This window comes from Pelophylax lessonae (genome assembly GCF_965119305.1).
Source record: "Pelophylax lessonae genome assembly, chromosome: 11".
NCBI classification, from domain to species: Eukaryota; Metazoa; Chordata; class Amphibia; order Anura; family Ranidae; genus Pelophylax; species Pelophylax lessonae.
The window spans coordinates 211,224,918-211,250,774 of NC_138778.1; the positions used below are offsets into that span (position 1 = coordinate 211,224,918).

Genomic DNA, 25,857 nt, shown 5'->3' on the forward strand with positions numbered 1-25,857 from the left:
GCTGTCCAGTGCTGAATGTAAGGCACCGTCCCTGGGTCTGCACCGTAACTGCCACCGCACAAAAAAGGGAGAGACCCCCCCTCCCCTTGTACCCCTCAACATGCCCCGCTCCTTCTTGGTCAAGAAGATAAAATTAGATGACTTTTCAACCAGTGGGATTTCGGCCTCCAGTTACCACCACTTTGACGACCCCTGCGTCTTGGGCCAGTCGCTCACCAGCACCGTGGGCAGCTTGGGAGTCCCTGTTGCTGAAAATGGTAAGTGAGCACACATGGGTGCAAAAAAGAGATCTGGTTCCTTTTTTTTTTTTTATATACAAAATGAACAAGTGACCTGTTTAATAATTTAGAGAATGACATTGTAGGACCTTTTTTAGACTGCTCATTCTTTGGAAAGATTGGCGTCCATATTTATTGCACTGTTGACTTTTATGCTTTGCAGTTACTTATCCAATAGAAGAGTTTAGGCATTTCTATGTTCTGCATAGCTGGGACAGGACCGATAGGACAACCTTTGTCTTCCGTTGACTTGTATCAGCCATTGGGTGCTTTGTGGTGGAGCCACATTGAGTCTGTCAACTGTTAAGAATAGACAAGAACTGGCATGTCTTAGGACCTAAGGAGAAAACACAAGCGCCATACTAAGTGCAGCATATATGGGCTTTATTAGAAAACACAAGAAAGTTACTCACAAAGGTTTAAGCATCAAAGATATGTAGTCTGTGTAGTTGGTATTGCAACAAATTATCCCTATCTGTGGAGCGAGCGTTCAGGATGGCCTCTTGCGGCTGCGGTTCGTGGGGACGCTGCCGGTGGATGCTGGCACTTCCTGGGGTCGTGGAACGCACGGGCGACTCCTCCTGACGTCACTTCCCGGATGTAAAGGGATGCCGTGGGCAACGCGTTTGCGGAGCATGCGCTCCTTCTTCAGGCCTATCTACTGCGTCCAACCCTCTGACTGTTATCAGAACCAGTTGGGCCCACCAGTGCCAATATCCTTGTAATTATTGTGATGTCCTAGGACTTGCAGCTCCTTAACAGCTGGTGAGGTGATAATACAAGTTGCTAACGCTGGTCCGAAACCGAAATTTTTCCTGGCTTTTCTTTCCAAATTTTTTAGCTCAGATGTAGAGGAATGAAGGAAAATCTGACCACCACACATAATAACTGCTACACTTTTCTTCACATGCGGATTTAACAACAAAACTAAGTTAAAGTTGAAGATTGAGCGGTCTGCATACAGCCAGCCAGAGGATATTGGTGACTGCAGCATAATAAGACACGCAGACCCTTACACTGAGGCATGTTCGGCCGCTATCACCTGTAGAATAGCACTAGATTCATTAATGGTGTCTTGCTGTTCTATGAGCTAACTCTCTTGTCTTTTCAAAGAATACTGCTTTAATTCCTGTACTATCGGGCCCTTGATGCCTTTTAGAAGAGCGAATGCCAGTAGTTTACATAGGGGAGAACAGAAAGGGTGGGGGAAGGGGAGTGAAGCCTCCTTGGGGACCTCATTGTTCACGCGGCAGGCAAAAGACTCTCTCTAAAGCCCTTTAAGAGGCACCATCCTGAGAGAAGCTCATTTATTTGATATATGAGAGGCTATGGCTAGGTGGCTTTGAACCAAAATGTATTTTTGATGTGTCTTGTTATTTTTTTTTTTTTTCTCTATTAGCGTATAGTCAACTATGATTAGCCAATAAGGCTGACATGTGCCATTGCAGTGGGTTTCTCAGTGACAGTTACAGGGAAAGCTTGTACTTCTGATCCAGAGATGTAACTTGCTGTCCCAAAGCTGTGAATTTGCAAGCTAAGCACATCTTCCTCTAAGACTGGAATCTAAAATACAATTCTATCTGAACTGCTGTCAGAGCGGATGTCTCCTTAGTATATAGCAAGATGCACTGACAAGCAGCCTGCTCAGAGAACGCGTTGCCTGGTTATCTACCAGGTATCTCTCTAACACGAGAGAGGCTCAAATTTTACTTTATATCAAGCATCGGGGGTCATTCATTTTTCTTTTCTGGCAGACTAGTTGCTATTTTCCTATTGTTTCTAGACCCCCAAATCAACAATGGTCCTAATCCCATACAAAACGAGCAATGTTTTCAATTTTTGAAGGGTCCAAGAAGTGATTGAGAGTCTCCATCTAGTTTCATGCCTCTGTACCATATGTGGCTTGAAACTTAAACAGTTCATTCAATAAAGGTTTGCAAACCGAAACAATAATACATAAAAGTGCAGTAATCCCCAGCTGGGTATTATATCTGAATGCAGGAAACAAAAGTAACCGATTTCAATAGGTTACTGCGTTCTCACTTTATAACTGATTTTTGCATAATCTTTCATTGGCTATATAACTCTTGGACTGCAACTGTCAGCATTCCATGGCAGCATGATCCTGTATGATCTACACAAGGGTCTCCAAACTTTCTAAACAAAGGGCCGGTGTACTGTCCTTCAGACTTTAAGGGGGCAGGAGTGGCCCGTGGGAGTAGAAATGACCCCAGCATCAGTTGAAGTAAAAAAAAAAAAATACATAGTGCCTGTAGTCAGTAGAAGGAGGAATAGTGCCCCATCATTGGTATTGGTGGGAGGAACAGTGCCTAATTGTTTATATCAGTGGGAGGAATAAGGCCCCATTGCTGGTGGCAGTGGTAGGAATAGTGCCCCATTGCTGGTGTCAGTGGGAGGAATAGTACCCCATTGCTGGTGTCAGTGGGAGGAATAGTGCTCCATTGTTGGTGTCAGTGGGAGGAATAGTGCTCCATTGTTGGTGTCAGTGGGAGGAATAGTGCTCCATTGCTAGTGTCAGTGGGAGGAATAGTGCTCCATTGCTAGTGTCAGTGGGAGGAATAGTGCTCCATTGCTAGTATCAGTGGGAGGAATAGTACCTCATTGCTGTTGTCAGTGGGAGGAATAGTGCCCCATTGCTGGTGTTAGTGGGAGGAATAGTACATCATTGCTGTTGTTACTGGGAGGAATAGTGCTCCATTGCTGTTGTTAGTGGGAGGAATAGTGCCCCATTGCTGTTGTTAGTGGGAGGAATAGTGCCCCACTGCTGGTGCCAGTGTGAGGAATAGTGCTCCACTGCTTGTATCAGTGGGAGGAATAGTGTTTTATTGCTGGTTTCAGTGTAAGGAATAGTGAGCATTGCTGGTGTCAGTGGGAGAAATAGTGCTCCACTGCTGGGGTCAGTGGGAGGAAAAATGCTCCATTGTTGCTGTCAGTCAGGGGAACAGTTCCCCACTGTTGGTGTCAGTGAAAGAAATGGTGCCTCCTCAGTGGGAGGAATAGTGCCACAAGGGTCAGATAAAGGCAATTAAAGGGCTGCAATCGGCCCATGGGCAGCAATTTGGAGATCACTGATGTACACAATAGTCCTTTACAGAGTTTATTCCAAATTTCCAATTTAGTTTTTCAACCCCCCCCCCCCCCCCCAAACCCATAATGAAAAATGTAGTATACAAATACCCTAACACACAAATACCCTGACACAGAGTATAATAAAAATCGTGACGTATTGCAGATCCACCTGGCTTCTACCTATTAACTGTAGAAAAGTTTGGGCATATCATTCATTAAGAGATGCAAGACTGAGAAAGTGCATGCTAGGTTTGAAAAAAAAAAAAAAAAACAGTTAAATCTGGTGGCCTCTATGTATAAAACATTATAGGGACTTACTTTATTCTTTGTATATCAATCACTTTAATGGCTATACTACACTCTCAATTAAATACTGCATATAGGAAAAACATGGAGTACACATTATATTTGGCAGGAAACCACAAACTACCCTTATTCTGCTCAAGGCTACGAAGCAGGGCCACCTAAATCTTTGTTATACAAAATACGACATAAATGAGTAGTATTCTTATTGTCGAATAGATGTAGTCTTTACAGACAGAATATCGATTAATCAACCAATCTAAAGCTTTGCAGTTCATGATCTGCTATATCTTGCTTCCTATTAATTCAATGTTCCAGTCACCGCCGTTAAGCGCTAAAGGAAACTGGGAGACACAATGTAAGATCAAACAGGTGTCCCTGAGAATGGTGCACTTATATCAGAGCATTTATAGAGAAAATGGAGCTGGAAGACAAGAGGTGATGTCTTTCAAAGTCATGCTCTTGAAAATAACCTTGCTTCGTTCTTTAGAGAGGTGTGAAATATTGCTGAGGAAAGCTCTTTTGTACCTGAGGCACGTGAGCGCACATACTGCAAACAAGGAGGGAAGAGAAATGACTTAACAAGCAGCAGAAACCTCAGAGTGCCAGACGAGGGGGGTAGACCGAGGAGCCTCATTCTGAGTCTATGGCACACATTTGTTGGTGAATCTGCCAGGCAATTTTGAAACATTGAGTCTCGAGAAGGTGTAGCGTGCAAATTGCTAGGAATAAAGATACACTGGGGAATGCGTTTTAATAATATTATAAGGTTATGCAGTGGCATAAGGATATGTGTGGACATTATTTCCAATATTTTGGTCCTTCTAGCGTCTGCCATGGAATATAGCGCCAGACAATTTTGTTTGTTTTATGGGAATATGTGTGCTAGTCCTACAGTCTTCTACAAAGAGCAATGATTATGTTTAACCACTTGAGCCCCAGAAGGTTTTACCCCTTTAATGGCCAGGCCATTTTTTGCAATACGGCACTGCATTATTTTAACTGACAATTGCGCGTTCGTGCAATGCTGTACCCAAATAAAATCACCATTCATCCATCACGTATCGCCATCAGTCTATTTTTGGTGGCCCAGATCAGATCGGATGCCGGGGGGTGACATAAAGAGCAATGGATGGTCCGATTGGGTCCACCTGAAAAACGGACAGATCGGAACAGTTATGTGAAAGGGGTCTAAGGCAAATTCCACATTCTGTACAATTTGACTTCCCCTTTCTAAAGAACTCAAAAGATGTCACGTTAAACTACTGCTATATACACTAAAATGGGCCCTGTTTTACTAAGGTGGTAAATAATATATGAAACAACCAATCAGCAGTGTACTCACATTGTTCTGACTGCTCTAAACTGCTGGAAACAGTCTGGCTTTTATGGAGTACTGCACTTTGCACATCATTGTTGCTCTGTGAACCACCTTAATAAATAAGCCGGAGTGTAAGAATGAGAACAGAGCTTAAGGTGCCTGTTACAACACACGGCCCCTGCCACAGAAAGGGAGAGCAGAGCTACTGCTTCAGTCACGGTCCATAAACCATCTATAGAGCAATTTGTGTAGAAACAATGGGCCCAGCTCCATTAGCAGGACATTCTAAAATTTACTCTCGCATGCTTTAAAAAGGCAGCAGCCTCTAAACCTTCTGGCCTTCATCTGTTTAGAAACCACAAATCCCAGCATGCAGGAACCTCACATTGGAACCAATAGTTCAGCAACAGATTCAGAGCAATCCCACAATGAGCACAGATCAGTACTTCTAGCTGGCTGCTTTTGGAGGTAATACTAATCAACCGCTGTTGTGAAAAATTAAAAAAGTGTTTGTTTTGTGTTCTGATGTTTTTATGGTATTGCCCCATGCTTCAGTATTTTCATTATTTGAGTATGTTGTTGGGTTTTTGCGGTTTTACATTTGGGTTTTTGTGCTGTGTTCCAGTTTTTTATTGTGCCTTGGGAAATATTCAAAGATAAGACAAAAAACGGGAAAGAACCCCAACAAAGAAGTTCTATATGCGGAGCATATAGAACTTCTTTGTTGGGGTTCTTTCCTGTTTTTTGTCTAGCCTTGATTTATGTTCTGGAGTTTGAAGGGGAGGGCACAACCAGTATGGTGTGTCGGTCATCCATGCCTTACTGAAAGCGAATCAGGGGATACTACCCACTTTTCTGATTTGTATAAATATTCAAAGATGCCTGTGTCTAGTTTTTAAACATTTTTGGATTGTTTTCATGATTACACTGGGCAAAGCATATATTGCTAATTAAGTTAGGCTAAGGAAGCCTTTCTCAACATTGTTTCCCCCAGAGTTACCCCCAAAATACTTTTGAGGTCTCGGGGAACCCTTACTAAACCAATTCATTGCGGGTCAATGAGGAAAATGCCCCCTACATTGGTGGACAGCTAGAAGACGGAAACTTTTAGGCCCCTTTCACACGGGCTGGCCGATCATGTTCACCTGTCAGTTTTTTAGGCGGACCAGATTGCACCATCCATTGTCCTCCACAGAGAGGCGGGTGTCCACGGGCATGTGTCCATTGACACCCGCCAAAATCTGATCTGATCCTATCAGGTGGTCCGTTTACATTTGACCACCCATAGAGGACAGCGAGCTGTGTCTGTGTCCACTCTGCCTAATCGTATCAGACACAGACAAGCAGGTATCAGTGAACAGATTCCTCGCAGAGCAGGTGGACTCCTGGCGAAGTCCGCTTCATGTGAAAGGGGCATTCCCAGTGGTGGTCAGAATGCCATCCTTTCAGAAAGCTAAAAGAGATAATTGGTGTCATGTTGCTGGTTTTGCCACCAATTATCATTGGCCCTGGAACTTTGCAGGCACCTTCAAGGTGCCTGAAAAACCCAAGGTTCCCCTGGTAACTTCTGGAGGAACCCTAGGGTTTCACTAAACCTTTGTTGAGAATGGCTGAGCTAAGATTTATAGAGATTTATAAGATTACTACTCACCATTTACATACAGACATTATATTACATTGGCAAACTACATTTTTGAAATGCTAATGACTTGTTTACCCAATCAAACACCCTCTTCCATTGTTCTGATTATTCTAAACTGAGGAAAGGTAAAAAAAAGTAATTGGCTATTCTGAGTTACTGTATCTGTACACTATCAGTGTCCTGTGCCCTTAAGCAAGCAAGTTTCACAATGTACTAATGAAGATGTGGAATCATTTTTACCCAAAGTTTGATCACTGGTCAATAATGATGCCTCAAACCCAGCCAATTAACCACTTGCTGACACTATATATATATATATATATATATATATATATATATTTCTCTATCTATCTATCTATATTTATTGGACAGTGATACTTACCTAGCCAAGCTCTCATCTATCTATATATATATTTATTTATTTATTTATTGGACAGTGATACTTACCTAGCCAAGCTCTCAGAGCAGTCTCCCCTAAACCCAGTATATTGAGTATTGCTAAAATATACGATGAGTGTAAGAATACAAGCAAGGGTGTGGGTCCTTCTTAGAAAAATTTTAAACAAAAATACAAAAAATACATGATATTGTATAGATCAGGATTTCTAAAACCAGGGTTCCATGGAACCCTAGGGTTCCTCCTGAGGTTTGCTGGGGTTCCTTGAGCAATGGGCAATTTCTGCCTCTCAGATAAGTTTCCAATGACACCATTGTTCCTTTTAGCTATCTGTAAGGGGGGTAATTCTTCCCAATGATGACAAGAGTAAGGAGCATTCTTCCCACTGACTGTCACACTAATGTGTCACGAGTTGTAGATTTTTAATTTTTAGCAGGGGTTCCTCGAGACCAGAAATTTATTTCAAGGGTTCCACTGTGTTGAAAAGGTTGGTAAAGATTATATTAAAGCACAAATCCATTGTTTTACATTTTATTTATATTATAAAATGCTCAGCCACTTTAAAAAAGATAAAATGCAGCTCAACTCTAGTGCTGTACCACAGAAACCCTGCTGTGGTCCTCTTCTGGATTGAATGATGGCTGGCATCATTCAACCCACTCCCCGTGATCCCTGGCTGTTATTGACACACTCCCTGGGAGAGCGTCACCTTGTCAGTCTGGGTTCACAGTACGGTACTGCAAACAGCTGCGCTGACATCATAATGTCCGTGGTGCTTTCTGAAAGATCGCACAGCACTACAGCAGGTACAAGAAGAAGAAGACCCCAGGAAGAAATGTAATCAGCCAGAGGATCCCAGGAAAGTTATGTATTTAGGGAGTTTTTAAAAACAGGAGTTCTGCTTTAATTTCATGTTGAGATCAATAACACGGAACTGGAAAAATCTATGGATCAGGTAGCACATGCATCTAAAAGAAAAATGGTGGCCAATTGTGTACGATTGTCACTGATAAAATATATTATTCCTTGGCTCCTAAGTGCTTGCTGGCTTCTAAAACAAGTCATGTGATCAGCCAGATAATTGCAGGAAAAAAAAAAAAGGTATGTATGAAGGGAATTTTAAAAACAGTTCTGCTTTAATTTCCTGTTGAAATCGATAACAAAGAACTGGACAAATCTATGGGTCAGGTGGCACATAAACCTAAAAAAAACGCCAGCCAATTACTGCACGCCTGCCGTCGATGAAAGATATTATTCCTTGGCTCGTAAGTGCTTGCTGGCCTCTAAACCATTAATGTGCGCAGCCTGTTGCATTAGGGTGTGCACCCCAGAGCACAGACACACACGTGTGTGTATATCAGTAGAGCAGTGGACGGTGTCAATAGAGCAGAGATTGGTGTCCGTAGCGCAGTGGACGGTGTCAGTAGTTTTTATTTTTATTATTTTTTTACAATTTTATTTTTTATTATTTCTTACAATATTATTATTATTACTATTATTATTATTTTTTTTTTTTTTTAATTTTTTAGGAGCCCCCATTGGGGGGCTTTGGTGAAATATCAAGGGTCTAAAGGGAAAGGGATTGAGGACAGAGCTTCCCCAGTCCCTTTCTCTGCTGTCTCAGCTGCACTGGACAGTGAACGAATGGGAAGTCCTCTTTGCTGAGGGGCTTCCTGTTCATTCACATAGTTTACTATGCTTCATTTAAGAATGAACACAGGAGAAATCGGTACAGACCACTCACTGTGTCCATTCATTAATTCATCCATCCTGAAACATTCCCCGCAGCAGCCAGTGGGAGAGGAGATGGGGGAAGCTGGCAGGACTGCAGGAAAGAGACAGGGGATGCTGGGGAGCAGGGGGAATCAGCACTGTACACCCAGCCCAGGCACACCCTGTGCGCACGCCTATGCTCTAAATCAAGTCATGTGATCAGCTAGAGGATTGCAGGATAAAAAGGTACATATGAAGGGTACTTTTCAAAAACAAGAATTCTGCGTAAATTTCCTGGTGGGCTCAATAACACAGAACTGGACAAATCTAGGGTCTAAGTAACACATGCACCTAAATAAATAGCAGCCAATCGAGGAAGCCTGTGGTTGATGAATGACAATATCCCTTGGGTCCTAAGTGCTTAATCGCTTCTAAATTTGACTAACTGGATGCAGAATTTTACACTTATTGTGCCACTCCTGCAATAGCACCAAGCTACCAATACTTTTAAGAGCATAATGCAAACGTCAGTGGAGACTGCTTTACCGGAGAGTGGTCTAGTCATCTGCAATCCTGATCTATTATGGCTAGGGCAGCAAATCTGAATACAGTAACATCCTCTCTTATCCTCACCGCTGCAGGACAGGAAGGAAAAGCTTGCCTGTCCACGTGCCGTCTAGTGTCACCTTGACAGCAAGAATTCGGCATCATCTGCTGACTACACAGCCACATGCACTAAAACTGCAGAGGAGGGCTGGGATCGGGGCCAATGACACATATACACACACCGCACGTCACAGAGCATCAACATGTGGTGTTCGGAGTGGTACAGGCTGATGTGTGCATGCTGAAAGAGAAGTGCTGAGTCCGTTCATCAGGGGCAAAGGGTTTAATTCATTTTCAAATGAAGAGATGAAGTTCACCTATGATTTTTGTACGCTCAAGCGTGAAGCACAGGAACATGCCGTGTGTGTGTCTACATAACAGAGACTGCAGCCTGAGAAGCAAAACTGAGTGGACAGCACATTTAAATTGCCTGACCCCAGCTAATGCTTGCATTAAATGGAGTATTGATTACACGCTAATGGTTTAAGAGATGCAAGAAGCTATGGGGTCACATTGGCCTTTGCTGAAATGATCCACTGCAAAGGGGAGTGAACTGCATTGCTCCGTGAACAGGAAGCAGGCAGAAACAGAGGTTTTTGGGTCTAGAAGGGCATTAGGCAACCAAAGTGGAATTATGTTTTTCCAATATGTCTTGACATTCTAGCCCTATGACCAAAGCCTCCTTTAACCTCTTGCCGACCACCCTATAGCACATTTACTGTTACAGGGCAGCCGCAATGCACAGGATCACATATATATGCCAAAATTTGTTTCCCCTGAATGTTTGGGACTTTTTTGGCACTTTATATTTAATTATGCAAGTCGAGAAATATTTGTAAAAAACAATATATTTTATTTGTACATATTAAAAAATGTAAATTGTTACATATACATAGCTTACAAGATACATAGCAATGTTCACATGACACAATGTTTACATGAAGGCAGGGCCTGGAGCAAGGAATGAAATGGATAAGCACAGGGCATACATGACAGGGTGGAAGGGGAACCTTACAGCGTGGGGTTTATTGTGTATTGTGGCAAAGTTATAGGGCTTACTGGATTGGCTGAAGAGACGGGGTGAAGGGGAGGAGTGCAGGAGCACAGTTTGCAGGCAGGTGTGTGACAGAATCAGTTGGAGAATTGAAGCCATCAGATGAACCCTCCCTCCCCTTTTTTGTTTGGTTACTTTGGGTTGGTAGTAGTTTGTAGCGGAGGTATGGCGGTTTGGGGTCCTTGAAAGAGTGGAATATCTGGTGTCTTGGGAAAAAGGTGGGGAACCATCATTGGTATGTTGCCCTCTAGTTGGTGGTCCAATAAGAGTGACCAGGTCATGGTAGACCTGTAATGTGTAGGGTGGAATATCTGGTGTTTTGGGAAAAAGGTGGGGAACCATCATTGGTATGGTGCCCTCTAGTTGGTGGTCCAATAAGAGTGACCAGGTCATGGTAGACCTGTAATTTATGGGGTGGAATATCTGGTGTTTTGGGAAAAAGGTGGGGTACCATCATTGGTATGGTGCCCTCTAGTTGGTGGTCCAATAAGAGTGACCAGGTCATGGTAGACCTGTAATGTATGGGGTGGAATATCTGTTGTTTTTGGAAAAAGGTGGGGTACCATCATTGGTATGGTGCCCTCTAGTTGGTGGTCCAATAAAGTGACCAGGTCATGGTAGACCTGTAATGTGTAGGGTGGAATATCTGGTGTTTCGGGAAAAAGGTGGGAACCATCATTGGTATGGTGCCCTCCAGTTGGTGGTCCAATAAGAGTGACCAGGTCATGGTAGACCTGCAACGTGTCTGAGGTCAGCTGGGATTGCCCACTGAGGTGGTGCCTTGTGGCTGGGGGCATATCTTAGCTAGTGCGTGCCACAGACGCAATGTTTCAGTAATATTGTGCCTTCAAGGACTTACAGCCCAGGTTGACCTGTAATATTATGTTTTATTATTTATTCATATGTTGTTTATAATAAAAGGCTTTACAGCCATTTATCCCCACTTTGAGTAAAGTGTTTTATTGGATAGTGGGAGTCAAAGCTTTGGAGTCAGGCCAGGGGTCATTGGTAATTGGTGACCTCTAATCTACCCTAGTCATGCAATGAACTACCAATACACAAACTGTGAAGGATGCAATGATGATGTTGTAACTTCCTCTATCTGACGTGTTTCAGAGAGAAAAAACTCTCCTTAATCAGGGGTATGGGAGGTATCACTTCAAATCATCACATGGCATTGCACGTAGACATTACCTGTATCCTCTTAAAAACAAAATCTTTTAATTCTGCCTGTTCACCCAATCATTGACATGCTATACACAATTCGTTCGTAAGAAAACAAAGGCGAAGAATTGTAGTTTTAGAATTTCTTACATTTTTGTGGTCACAAGCCACAGGTATGGAAAACAGGTGTCACTGAGACCCGATAAAACTCTGTCCCTGAAGATCCAGGACTATAGTAAGTGTGCTCAAATTAAATTCCCTGGAAACCGTTGTTGTCAGGATGATGTGTAGTGCAATGTCATCGATTGGGAGCCCACTTCCTGCACTTCCGGGTATTGGGCGTGAGTGCGAACTGCCGGCGGCTCACTCCCGCTGTGAATCTACACAGAGTCCCACGGACCCGATGTCCGCCAGCACGCGCTGATCGTTCTGTACACAGGCAGAACAGCAGGGAAAAGGCCATAGGTGTGCGCAACCCATTGCATTGGGATGTGCATCCCAAAGCTCAAACACATGCACGTGTGTGTGTCTACGTATATATGACCCCGGGACATTGATCTCACTGCCAGGGCAGTGAAAGAGAAGTGCGTTAGCGTTTCTCTTAAGACAGAGCCGATAAGAGGGAGATCTTTCCCATTGCCCCGCCTGCACACAGAGTGATAATGCTAATGGGCACAAGGTGATTAGGGTGTGCCCAGGCACATCCGGCACACCCTGTACACAAGGCAGATTGCTGTTATGTCAGTACAGAAGACATGAATCCTGTGTTCCTGTAAAGCAGGAACACTGATCCATGCCTTCCACTAGTACAAGCACCTCCCCCAGGACACTGAATCACCAGCTAGGAACACATTTAACCCTTTGATCCCCCCTGAGGTTAACCCTTTTCCAGCCAGTGTCATTAGTACAGTGAAACACATTTTTACCACCTGTCGCTGTATAAGTGTGTCACTGGTCCCCAAAAAATTGTCAATATGAGGTTTATTTACTAAAGCTGGAGAGACCAAAACCAGTCACAATTCTGCATAGAAAACAAACAATCGGCTTCCAGGTTTTATTGCCAAAGCTTAATTGAACAAGCTGAGATTAGAAGCTGATTGGTTTCTCTGCAGAAGTGTGACTGATTTTGCACTCTCTAGCTTTAGTAAATCTCCTCCTTTGTGTCCGACTGTTTGCCGCAATATCGCAGCCCTGCCCACTTTTTATTCGCTGATCGCTGCCATTACTAGTTAAAAATAATAAATAAATAAAAACTCCATAAATATAGCCCATAGTTTGTAGATGGTATAACTTTTGCAAAAGAAGACAAAACACTCATTTGCGCAGTTAGCTGGATGGAAAGAGCATGGGCAATCAGAGTCTCTGAAGTGAAAGTTCATGAACAGGGATGGTCTCTGGGAGTAATGTGCTGACTTTGGATGCTTGCAGGCTCTGGTAAGAGCTAGAAGGGACTCTGTGGAAATGCAGAAAGGAAAAAGAGCTGCGCCATCTAAGTGCAGCAATAGTGGTATATTTTATTCCAAGAATAAATAATGAAACTCAGAAAATAACAAAGATGTCAGCGCATTGTAGTGATATTACTGTTTTCATCCACTCCAAGGGAGGACGGGCTGTGGTGAAGGATGATGTTGTTGCTGTTTCTGGCTGTGCTGGTGGCTCCCATCGCTTCCTGGGACTTGGGTTCACTTAGAGCCGCTGACGTCACATCCGGTATGAGGGTGGAGTGGGCGGTGCCCGCACTGCGTGCTCTTTCATCAAGTATACTTTTTGCGCAAACCAATCAATATACGCTTATTGGGATTTTTTTTACTCAAAAATATGTAGCAGAATACTTCTTGGCCTAAATTGATGAAGAAATTAGATTTTTTACATTTTTTTATTGGATGTTTTACAGTAGAATGTTTTTTTCTTTTTTTCAAAAATTTTCGTTTTTTTTTTTTTTGTTTATAGCGCAAAAAATAAAAACCGCAGAGGTGATTTAAAGAAAACTTTATTTGTGGGGGAAAAAAAAAGGACATGTTATTAGTGTACAGCGTCGTGCGGGTTAAAGTAACACAGTGCCGTATCGTAAAAAATGGCCTGGTCAGGAATGGGGGGGGGGGGTAAATCTTCCGGAGGTCGTACTTAGTTGGGTAGATACGAATGACCAGAGATCTCTCCACAGTAGTTTGTTTTTGCCTCATATCACAAAGCCATCATTGTGGTAGTTATGACTAAGGCCTTATAGGCTGAAACACGTCAACTGATCTTATCAGCAGTTGTGTTCTGTGGTTCCTGAATAAAGATGAAGATTTTTTAAGAGCAACTAACGGTGTGCGGATCATCTTTCTACATCATTATGGTGTTGTTCTTTCCCAGCTGGGCATGAGGATTTCTATTTATTTGTATGCTTTTTTAATCTACACAAAATCATTCCAGGGAGTATGAGACCATCACTTTGATTTGTAGCAATACTTAGTCTTAGATGGTTAGGTGAATCCCTAACAATTGGGAGGAAGATCTCAGAAATGGAATTCCACAGAGATATAAGAAACCAGTACAGGATTCAACGTGTTGCCATCCAGACAGAGCTGAAATATAAGATAAAAAGGGGTTGATTTACTACAGGCAAATAGGCTGTGCACCTTGCAAAGTGCAGTTGCTCCAGAACTTAGTAAATGAGCAGAAGCTCAGCTGACTTCCATCACCCAATCATGTACAAGCAAAAATGCTGTTTCTTTTTATTTTTCTTTGCACGTGATTGGGTAATCTTTGCAAAGTGAAGATTTACCTCATTTGCTAAGCTTTGAAGCAACTGAACTTTGCAAAGTGCACAGTCTATTTGCCTTTAGTAAATCAACCCCATAGTGAGCTTCAAAAAAATAAATACATAGGCCTGCAACTGAACCTGTTCGTGTCACGGATGACCTTTAATTCTAAAAGCTTATTTCTATCAATGATGTTGTCACTGGGTCTCTGTGCTTAACATTGCAATGCAAGAAGATTATGGCTGGTGGGAGGAGCTGGAATGGTGCTGAAACCATTAATGCATCCTGTCTCAGTACTTCTCTCAAGCACCCCCCCCCCCCCCACCCCACAGCCCTGATGCAAGTAGTAGGGTGACACTTGAGAGAAGATATGCAAAATATTAAAACACCTTGGTGGGTGGATGTCAGTCTGAAGAAGTGGGAGGATTCTAGGATTTAGCAAAATACATCACATTTTTTTTTTGTTTATATAAGATTACTAGAAGCTCAGATGTGAAGCAAGATGCTGCTTTAGCCCCTGTGCACATCGGCCTGATTTGACATGCGATTCATTGAATGAGTTTACCAAAAATGTAAATATTGCAGAATATACAGCCTCATGCTACATAACTAAGCTCCATTTCATGCTAAATAAACTAAATTATTAATGTATCTTTAGATAGATTTTTACTCCAAAAGCATTTTATTAAAATAAATTTGATAAAAATAAAAAATTATCCGATTTAAATTAAAAAAAAATCCGATTTTTTTTTATATCTAAAAAAAAAAAAAAAAACATTGATTTTTAATCCACCCTGACTAGCAAGCAGCAGTAGGATTGATTTACTAAAACTAGAGAGTGCAAAATCTGGTGTTGATGTGCATGGAAAGCAATCAGCTTCTAGGTTTTTTTTGTCAAAGCTTAAAGGGTAACTCCACTATCGTGGGGAAAAAAAAATCAGCAAATAAAGAAAAACAATATTGCGTATACAATTGTGACAAAAATCATATTTTGATTAAATGTTATTAAAAATTACCTTTACTTTTCAATCTGCAGCTGTTGTAATTTTTGGAAAATGCAATGCAATATGGCCGCCTGGACCTGTTCTGTACACAGAATGTATACTGACCACACCCCCAGAAATATAATTTCCTGCTTGTGTGATTGGTTCACCAATTTTCACAGAAGTCTGCACTAAGATACAAGTCAAATTTCTGGCATCCCCTGCAACAAAAATGTCATTTTTGGTGAGATACTTCCAATGGGAACACGTCTAAAGGGTTGCAGGCCCAGCAGATTTCCTCATTAGAGCCCTGCAGCTGACACAGCTGATTGATAATTATGAAACCACTCCCATTAGGAACAAACAGTGATTTCCCCAGAATAACAAAAGATAGGCATCTGCAACAAAGTTTGTTAAAATCCTTGTTATTTACAGAGATGTAAATAACAGAGGGGAATGTTTTTTTCTCAACAAAAGTGGAGTTACGCTTTAATTGAACAAGCTGAAGCTAGAAGTTGATTGGTTTCTATGCAGAGCTGCACCAGATTTTGCACTCTCCAATTTAAGTAAATCAACCCCAGTTTGCCTGTTCATTGAACAACCTGAATTCCACATTAGTAGTGGTATGAATGTGCAATGCAGTATAACGAGCTCAGCAGTCTGGAGGATGCTACCGTATAGCACAGTGTAGAAATAGCAGCACCGTAGGGTATATATGGCAAAGCACAGCGCACAGATTACAGTTATCCACAATATCCCATCCAACGGTTATCTAAAAACAGAGGTGAGAAGCAAAGGGAAAAGCTGCTATACTCAGTAATTTGACCACATGGCACAGAAATAAGAGGAAAGTGCAACTACGTGTCAGCACCATGGCCTTCTGTGTTTAACTTTGCCAGTCGTCTCAGCAGCCCAAAGGGATGCCCTGGCACTGTGTAAAAACAAAGCCCCCACTGATCTAAAAGGCTAAGAAAAGAGTGAGCTGTGTCCATGCACACATCATCATTTTGTGCTAGTCTTAAGAGGGTTTCATCTTCCCAATCAATAGGTCACTGCTATCGACAGAACAGACCAGTAAATGTTGTCACAGATGGGTCATCAAAGGAGACGGTGTCATAAAATGTTGCTGGCCTGCTCCTTTACAGACATCGATGAAGAAAGGAAAAACGTATGGTAGCTCAATAGTACAGCTTTTTTTGTGTTTCCTTTAAATGCCATTTGCCTTTATATACACATTCATAGCCCCAGGGTGAAATGGACTTATAGTGTATAAATGACTGCTGTAGACCAAAAGGAAGCATGATGCAGAACAACAGCAACATGTATAAAACTACTGTAGAGAGCATGAACAATAACAATCATTATGTGCTAAATGCCACCCACAGTCCAACTCCAGCAATAGTCTGTCTCTCTGCTGGCGAAACGTTAAGATAATTCCTATACAGGTTATAGATACTAGACAAAACAGAAAGCCAGGAGAATTCATATTCAAAGGGATATGGTCAACAATCAACACTGTCAACCAACCAACCAATGAATCAACACTAATCAGAGCTTTGAACCCTTCTCCCAATGTGGCCTACATTCACACCTGAGCACAGGGCCGCTGTTAGAAATCATGGGGGCCCATACAGTCTACCTTTCAGGGTCCCCTTTGACCAGCCCTTGGCCCCTCCCCTTTGAACATGTTATGGCATGAGCAAAGACAAGTCCTCTTTATGGAGAGATCCGGGGTCTTTTAGACCCCAGATCTCTCCTCTAGACTCCAAAGCATCTGATCAAACTGAGATTGCTGCTCCTACAGCGGTTTAGAAAGCCCTGTTTATATTTTGCTGGAATAAACTGTAAAGGTGCTCGGGCCCCCTGTTGAGCTGATAGGGCCAAGCCTAGTATAACAGGACTGGTTGTACCGCCTTATCAGTGGCCCTGACTGAGCAGAGCATAAACCCCTGGCGCCCAACCTACGGAGCCCAAGAGCTGCATGTGGCCCTTTGGTATATGATGTGCATTTCTCAGACTTCAGCAGTCTGTAGTGGGAACATTGATTAGAGTAAAAGCATTGATCTCTACTAGCCTCATGTACCATGTTCCCACTTTCCTATTGTCTTCTGCAGCATATTCCCAGCCATGTCCACCCTCTCTGACCCTCATTTCCTCTATTAGATCTGCAGTCTCTGACACTCCTCTCAAGCATTACATATATTGAAATTTATGAGCGGCCCTTTGGTGATGTCAGGGGCCATTTGTGGCCCCCTTCAGCTCATAAGCTGATAACCACTGGCATACACAGAGTATATTCCTAGCGATTTTAAGCAATTTTGGGGCATTTTACAAGCTTGTACAAGTATTTCTGCACATGAATCGAACTCCCGGCATTTGTTTCCTGGGCTGGGCAAGGGGAGGAGAGCAGTTCTGAAAAAAGCGTTTCTCTTATGTTCATTGACTGCACTGATAGGCGGAAATGATGGGCCCTGATAGGCAGCACTTATGAGCCTTGATAGGCGACACGGATAGGCAGCACTGATGGGAACTGATAGGTGTCATGGATAGGCGGCACTTATAGATGGCACTGATGAGGATGCACTGACAGGCATCACTAATGGGCACTGAATGGCAGCACTGGTGGGCACTAATTGGCAGCATTGGTGGGCACTGATGGGGCTGCACTGATCATCAGGGCACTGATGATCAGTGCCCTAATTGTCAATGCATATGTCCCTGCTGAGGAATGCCACCTACTGGCTCTCCTCTCCTCACTCTGTCAGTGTGAGGGGAGAAATGCCGATAACCGTCATTTCCTATTTACACTGTGATTAGCTGTGATTGGACACAGCCCAATTACATGGTAAAGAGCCTACATCATAGGTTCTTTACCATGATCGGTGATGAACTGTGTCTGGGGGACACAACCCACCACCGACCGCTGCAAGAATGGAAGGACTTTATATGACATACTCCCAAAACAAGTGCTCCTCCCATCCCTTATTTCACTATATGGTAGGCGGGAAGCGGTTAAAGTATATCTAAACCCAAAAATAAAAATGTTAAATATTGCGTTACTTTCCCTTTTTGTAGGATTTTTATCTTTACTTTCACCTGGTGCTTCTTCCAGTAATACACTTCCTGTCCTATGGTGACAACACTTGCTGTATTGTCTCTATGGAAATGCAACATTGTCACCCTAGGCTCTATTCCTTATAGAGACAACAAACACCCCCTTCCATTATATGGGGGAGGGATTATGTAGATTACAGAAGATGGCTTTGAAAACAGATAACATTGTTTGAAATCTCAGTTCAAATAATAAAAGAATACTGGATTTCTTTTAGATTCAAGCAGATATTTCTTCATTTTCTGTAGAAACCTGAAAAAAGAAAACTACTGCAGCCACTTCACCTAGGGGCCGGTAATCTGCAATATGTTGCCTTTTGTCCTTGGGTTTAGATAAACTTTAAGTAGCTACAATCACTTTTAGAAAACTGGGCACCACCACGATTACAACAATTTATTTATCAAATGCTGACATTTACAACCGTAAGCATTTCCGAATCTTTAACCTTTGCTCTATGGCAGGGGTCTCCAACCTGTGACTTTCCAGTTGTTCAGGAACTACTATTCCCATCATGCCTAGTCATGTCTGTGAATGTCAGGGATTTACAATGCCTCATGGGATGTGTAGTTCTGCAATAGCTGGGGGGCCGTAGTTTGGAGATTCCTGCTCTATGGTGATCCCAGGACCTAGTGTGTCAAAGTTTGGAACACAGGTTACCAAAATGTCAGTATTTAATTGTTCAGGGATTCTGGTAAGTTCCTGTACTAATGTTAAGTGGCAATGGACCATGGTTATCAAATGCCAAGTGTCTGGAAGCCTACGCCAATGTTCTGGAAGCCTACGGGTCAGTATAATAACCTTCAGGTGTATCTACTGTCATATATGTTGTTTTTCTGGAATCCAAACTGTAGGTTTTCCTTTTTCCTGGGACATCGAGTTTTAGTTTGCCACTGTTTAAGGATACAAAGTGTCAGTGTGCAAATGATCTGTGATCAAAAGTGTCAGTGCGATTTGTTTCGGCACTACAAGTGTCAGTATGTCATTGTTTCAAGATCCAAAAGTGTCTGTGTATTATAGATCCATTCTCAAGTGACAGTGTTTGATTGTTCCAAGAGCCAACTGTCAGTGTGTCATTGTTACAAGATCCAAGTGTCAGTGTGTCATTGTTCCAAGATCCAAGTGTCAGTGTGTCATTGTTCCAAGATCCAAGTGTCAGTGTGTCATTGTTCCAGGATTCCAAGTGTCAGTGTGTCATTGTTCCAGGGTTCAAGTATCATCGTTTTGGGGCCCAAGTGTCAGTGTGTCATTGTTCCAGGATTCCAAATGTCAGTGTGTCATTGTTCCAGGATTCCAAGTGTCAGTGTGTCATTGTTTCAGGGTCCAAGTGTCAGTGTGTCTTTGTTCCAGGATCCAAGTTTCATTGTTCTGGGGCCCAAGTATCAGTGTGTCATTGTTCGGGGGCCCAAGTGTCAGTGTGTCATTGTTCCAAGATCCAAGTGTCAGTGTGTCATTGTTCTAAGATCCAAGTGTCAGTGTGTCATTGTTCTGGGGCCCAAATGTCAGTGTTTCATTGTTCCAGGACCAAAGTGTCAGTCTGTCATTGTTCCAAGATCCAAGTGTCAATGTGTCATTGTTCCAGGATCCAAGTGTCAGTGTGTCATTGTTCCAGGATCCAAGTGTCAGTGTGTCATTGTTCTGGGGCCCAAATGTCAGTGTTTTTATTGTTCCAGGACCCAAGAGTCAGTGTGTCATTGTTCCAAGACCAAAGTGTCAGTGTGTCATTGTTCTGGGGCCCAAATGTCAATGTGTCATTGTTCCAGGATCCAAATGTCAATGTGTCATTGTTCCAGGATCCAAGTGTCAGTGTGTCATTGTTCCAGGATCCAAGTGTCAGTGTGTCATTGTTTCAGGATCCAAGGGTCAGTAAGTCACAGTTCTGGGACTCCAGGTGTCAACACGTTATTGTTAAGCAACCTCAAGCAGTGTGAGCTTATAAGCGCCGGTTCACACTACCGCGACGCTACTTCGGGTGGCGACATCCGTGGTCGCGGTGCGAGCAGCGCGCGCGACCTCGGAGCGGCCGCCACAGACTTCATAACATTGAAGTCTATGGCGGTCGCCTCCTGGTCGCCCCAAAGAAGCTCCGGACCCTTTTTCTAGGTCGGGGCGACTTGTGTCGCTCCTATTAGAACAGGTCCGTAGCTTCCCTATGGGAGGCGACCTGCGGCGACCTGTGAGGCGACCAGGTCGCCTCACAGGTCGCCCTAGTGTGAACCGGCACTAATGGAGACCAGGGACAGTGTGTGATTTTTTTGGAAAATTCAAATGTTATTGTTTTAGGATCCTAAAAGTCAATGTGACATTTTTGTATGACTCCCAAGCATCGCTGTATAATTTTTCTGGGACCCCCAAGATTTTGTGTGTAATTTTTTGAGATCCCAAATGTTACCAAGAGATCCAAATTGTCACTGTAAAGTTGTTTAGAAATCTCAAGCATCAGTGTGTCATTGTTGTGGCATCCAACGTGTCCATGTTTCAATGCTCTGGGATCTTAAAGTGTTATTAAACCCACAACAGTAAAATCAGTCTGTATATGCAGTAAAGCATGCTTGTTATACTCACTGTTAAAACTAAGGGGTTAATCCTCTTCAATGTGTAAATAGGCTTGATTCTGTCTTCTCTGATCTTCACCTTCTTTTATGGTCCCCAATTCATCTGCTGATAGAACAGAGCCTTGGAGGCACTCTGTACATGCTCAGTTTGGTGTGTATTGCTAGTTTTTTTTTGTTTTTTTTTTGGGAGGGTGCATGTGATCAGCACAGGGCCAATCAGCACTGTCCAGACAGAATGTCAGGGGTCATGTAGCCTCATAGGACAGTCAAAAGAGAATGAAAACTCCTCCTACAAGCTTTAACCAGTCCTCAGCTGGACATTGATAGAAGTCACAAGACTGCTACTTATACTGCGGATGAGAAAAGGTATTTAGCAGCTTATATTTACAAAAATAACTGCATTTCCATGTTCTGCGTGCCAGATATAGTTAACGCAGGGTCCTGCGTTTAGTAAGGCCCCTTTCCCACTGGCTTTCCGATCAGGCCCGTCTGTCAGTATTTCAGGTGGACCTGATCGGACACTCTATGCACCCCTATGGGGCAGCGGATGTCAGTGGTGACATGTCCATTGACACCCATTGCTACCCAATCCGATCCTGTCTGTGAAATCCAGACGAACGGAAACCCTATTTTCCATCCGTCTGGAGGATCGGATCGGATGAAAACGGACAGACAGCCCGTTTTCATCTGATCTTCCATAGAGCAGTGCGGGAATCTGCAAAGTAAGTGGAGATGGGCCTGTCATCCGCCTGCTCAGCGGGGATCGGCGGATCGATCCCCACTGAGCAAAACGGAGTCCGCCAGGGGGAAAGCCCGTGTGAAAAGGACCCTTACACTTTAAGTGATGGTTGGTCATTTTTTTTTTTAGATCCAGTGTTGGTGAGCATTGTTCTAGGACCCAAGTAAATTAGGTATTCCTACAAATAAATAATAGAAGAGATCAAAGTCCATAGGTTTTTACAATTCAGACCCCTGAAACACAGCAGATTACTTACAACCCTCAAGTTTAGTTTTTTTCTAAATGTTTTTTATTGAGTTTTTTGCACTGTGAAAATACAATATAATCCTCAAGCTAAATGAAAAAAATATATATTGATTCTAATACCCAATATCTTTCTTTTCTTGTGCCACAGGCTTTGTACAGCACTGCATTGCATCACCTGACTACGAAGATGGGAAGAAGAGCGGAGACAAGTTTTCATCCTCGGAGGCTGAATACACACCAAACCACGATGACTACAGTGAGCCCGACAGTCCCCAGTCCAGTCTGTCTGCAGGATATTTCAGCGGTGAAACAGCCGTCACGGACAGCTACTCAATAGACGCTTTCTTCATCACAGATGGACGTTCAAGAAGAAGTGTCGAGAATCGCGGAAACCAGCGTCACACATGCAGTGAGTGTGGTAAAACCTACGCCACCTCTTCCAACCTCAGCCGGCACAAGCAAACCCATCGGAGCCTGGACAGTAAGATGGCAAGGAAATGTCCTACATGTGGAAAAACGTACGTTTCTATGCCAGCCCTCGCCATGCATCTTCTCACACACAATCTGAAACATAAGTGCGATGTGTGCGGCAAGGCCTTCAGCCGCCCATGGCTCCTGCAAGGCCACATGCGCTCCCACACTGGCGAGAAACCTTTCGGATGTGCCCACTGTGGGAAAGCCTTTGCCGACCGATCCAACCTTCGTGCGCATATGCAGACGCACTCAGCCTTTAAACACTACAAGTGCAAACGCTGCGAGAAGACCTTCGCTCTCAAGTCATATCTTAACAAACATTATGAGTCAGCTTGTTTCAAGGGTTCGGATCATGAGTGCGATCTACAGAGTTAAACTCCGGGCTTGAGGCGAAAGACAGTACACAAAGAAACGAGGCACAAAATAATGGTGCCAACCTACTCTAATTGATGGCACAACACACCAGAAACTCAAAAATCAGGGTACTTGGCATCAAACGGTATTATCCTTGGTTGCACTTCACCACAGACTGTGCAAACTTCATTTTTTTTATAAACAACCGCTTTTTTCTTTTCTTTAAAGCTTGACAACTTTATTTTAAACCGTGCAATATACTTTTTTCAATGGATCATGGATAGTTGTGATCTCTCTCTTCTTCAAACACACATACACGCAAAGTAAAGAAACTTGTAGCCTCTCTACTGACACTCTTAAAGAACCCTTACATGCAAAGCCAAGCTTTCTGTGGTGCAACACATGAAATGTGAAAGTCTTACATTAATATAAGGGTAACAGTGAGAGACAAAATTAACGGAGGGGCTCTGTAACACAGACTCAGGTGCCATTTTCTATCCTATGTTATTTATTTTTTAAACTGTTGATATATGACTCTGTTGCTGAAGAAGCATTAATTGCATTATTTATTTTATTTTTATTATTTGTGCCATGTGGTTAACAAGACTTAATATAATGCAGACAAGGAGAAAAGACTTTCTTTTTTTTTTTTGGCAGCACAATAAATTTCATGCGAGCCAGGAACAAAAATACACCAATGTGGAGAAAGGATCTGCAATTGGCATGGTGCCAACTCGGCTGTTATAAATGCAGAAGAGTTTGCTGTGTCTTGTTTCTAAGCACATATGTACACTATAAACAGGGCAACAAAAAGTTCTGCCAACACTTGTTTTAAAACAGAAGAAGAGCTTGTGGCACTCCAGTAGAATTAAGTTGTTCAATTTTTGTTCCAAAAAACAGTGTTACCTCTAGAATTTTGAAAGGCAATGAGAATATGCACTATTCTTCCAGTATTTATTATGTATTCTGTCAGAGTTCGGTTCACAATGCAACGTGACCTGCATTATATACTAAGAAGATAATTTTTTAAAATGTGACCACCACCTTCATGGAGTCAAGACATTTGCACCTATTTGATTATTTTTTTTTTTTTTTTGTAACCTGCTTATTTAATAATGTAATGTAATTTATATGATTTATTTATTATATTTATTACACTTTTTATTGATAATTTAACAGTTTTTTTTTTGAGGATGGAAAAGAACGTACAGATCGTGGTTAATTCTATGGCATTAATAGGAATACCTTGCAGCAGATGCCGGGACGAGCCTTGTCTGTTGTGGTAAATTGTCTTCCTCTTGAGTGACACAGACTTTAAAAGCAAAAAAGTGACTCTTTTTTTTTCCAGGCCTATGTTTCCGAATTCAAGAATAATTCGGAAAAGCCTATGCAATTTCTCAATGAGTTCTTACCTCATGGCAAAACAGAGGAAGCGCCATAGCCCTCCATCAGCCTCTCCTGCACTTGTCAAAGTGAGGGACCGCTATTAGTTGGTGAGCGACATTCACTCACAAGCAATGCACGCCCAGTGTTTGGGTCTCTGAACATGCCAAGACTTTTGGCTTGCAGGCAAGAACAGGCTCAGAACCTCACATCATGATCCAAGAGCAATTTATTCAGTGATCACATGAATGATGACACTGAGATTCTCAGTGCAAGAGTATTTCATTTTTTTTTTTTCTTGCAACTTCTTTGTATACTGACAGCACTTGCAGCAGTGTGTTGGGTAATCCCAATGTTATTTACATTGCATTATTATTACATGCTACAAGTCTCGCCATGCTTTTTAGGTGGCTGAAAAGTCATACCGATCTTTAAGGTGCAAGGGCTGCTTTAATGCAATTATTACCTAATATATTTGGATAATGCTCAGTATTACTGCATGCCTGAATGAAGCAAGCCTTGCGTTTATAGATCGTAGGATCCTTCTTTGCATCAGTGTTAGAAAATTGCAGCAGAGAATGTATTAGTAAAATTTAGTAAAGTTCCCAAAAATGGTGAAATTAGAAGTCGAATGAAGACAAGCCGTGATAGTGTTAACAAAGAGACGATGTCTTATGCAACAAAGATACAGTCTATAAATGACAAAACCATCTAAAGAAAAGACCATATGTGGGGGGGGGGTACCATTGCATAGTCATTGTGGTACCTCCTTAACCTCTAACTTCCAACTTAAAAGCCATGCCACTACTAAGGGCTGTGCCATTCCAAAATCAGCCTTTTCATTGATTATATAGCAATCTAACAGAGGTTCCCGGTATGTACATACATTCATGTTCTCTCAACTTATTTTCCAAATGCTATTGCTGCCTAGATAAACTTCTATAATATAAATTACTATATAGTTAAACAGTAAAGCTGGCCATACGCTAGTAGATTTTCAAACAAAAGTTTATTCAATGACTTAATGAATTGTTAGAAAGTACTTCAACGTTTAATTTGCTACCGTGTTTCCCCGAAAGTAAGACATCCCCCGAAAATAAGACCTACTAATAGTTTTGCCTCTCGCTGAAATATAAGGCATCCCCCTGAAAATAAGACATCCCCCGAACATAAGGCCCCCGGAAGCTTACCGGTACCGTAACTCTGGACCGTAGCGGTGGACTGGACAGACAGGACAATCAGAGAGCCCGCGCTGCCGCCTGCTGCTCGCTCCGCCCTGACAGTGAGTCGTGCGGGGCACAGTGTGTGGACACACAGTCGGGCACTGAGGTCTGGTGACTGAGGTAGGAAATGTCTGATTAAGGTGTGGGGGGGGATGACTGGCACAGGGGTGGGGGATCACTTACCATAAAATGACACAGGAGGATCAGAGGGGGCAAAATAAGACATCCCCTGAAAATAAGACCTAGCGCATCTTTGGGAGCAAAAATTAATATAAGACACTGTCTTATTTTCAGGGAAACACAATATTAACATTCGATTTTGGAACAAACTTTCCTGAAACAAAACGACATACATTGTTAGAAATGTGTTGATTCAAGAATAATTTTCCATCCTGTTCCTTTGAATTTTCTGATCACTGCAGATGAAAACAAATGTCAGTTTGACCCCACTTAGGCCCCTTTCACACGGGCTTTCC

The 25,857-nt window shown here is 42.6% G+C and overlaps 1 protein-coding gene across 1 annotated transcript; it reads left to right on the forward strand.

Annotated features, from left to right (window-relative positions):
• On the forward strand, positions 1–23,581 carry SCRT2 (scratch family transcriptional repressor 2). The gene is made up of 2 exons (XM_082271719.1): positions 1–257; positions 22,096–23,581. Exons 1-2 carry the CDS (start codon positions 101–103, stop codon positions 22,794–22,796), a joined length of 858 nt encoding a protein of 285 aa, XP_082127845.1. The 5' UTR covers positions 1–100; the 3' UTR covers positions 22,797–23,581.
• The last annotated feature ends 2,276 nt before the right edge of the window (positions 23,582–25,857 follow it).

Bases quoted from the DNA above. Each gene is read 5' to 3' on its own strand.
- SCRT2 (XM_082271719.1), top strand. From the start codon at position 101: ATGCCCCGCTCCTTCTTGGTCAAGAAGATAAAATTAGATGACTTTTCA. The intron at 258-22,095 runs GTAAGTGAGCAC...CTTGTGCCACAG, and splicing joins AGTCCCTGTTGCTGAAAATG to GCTTTGTACAGCACTGCATT.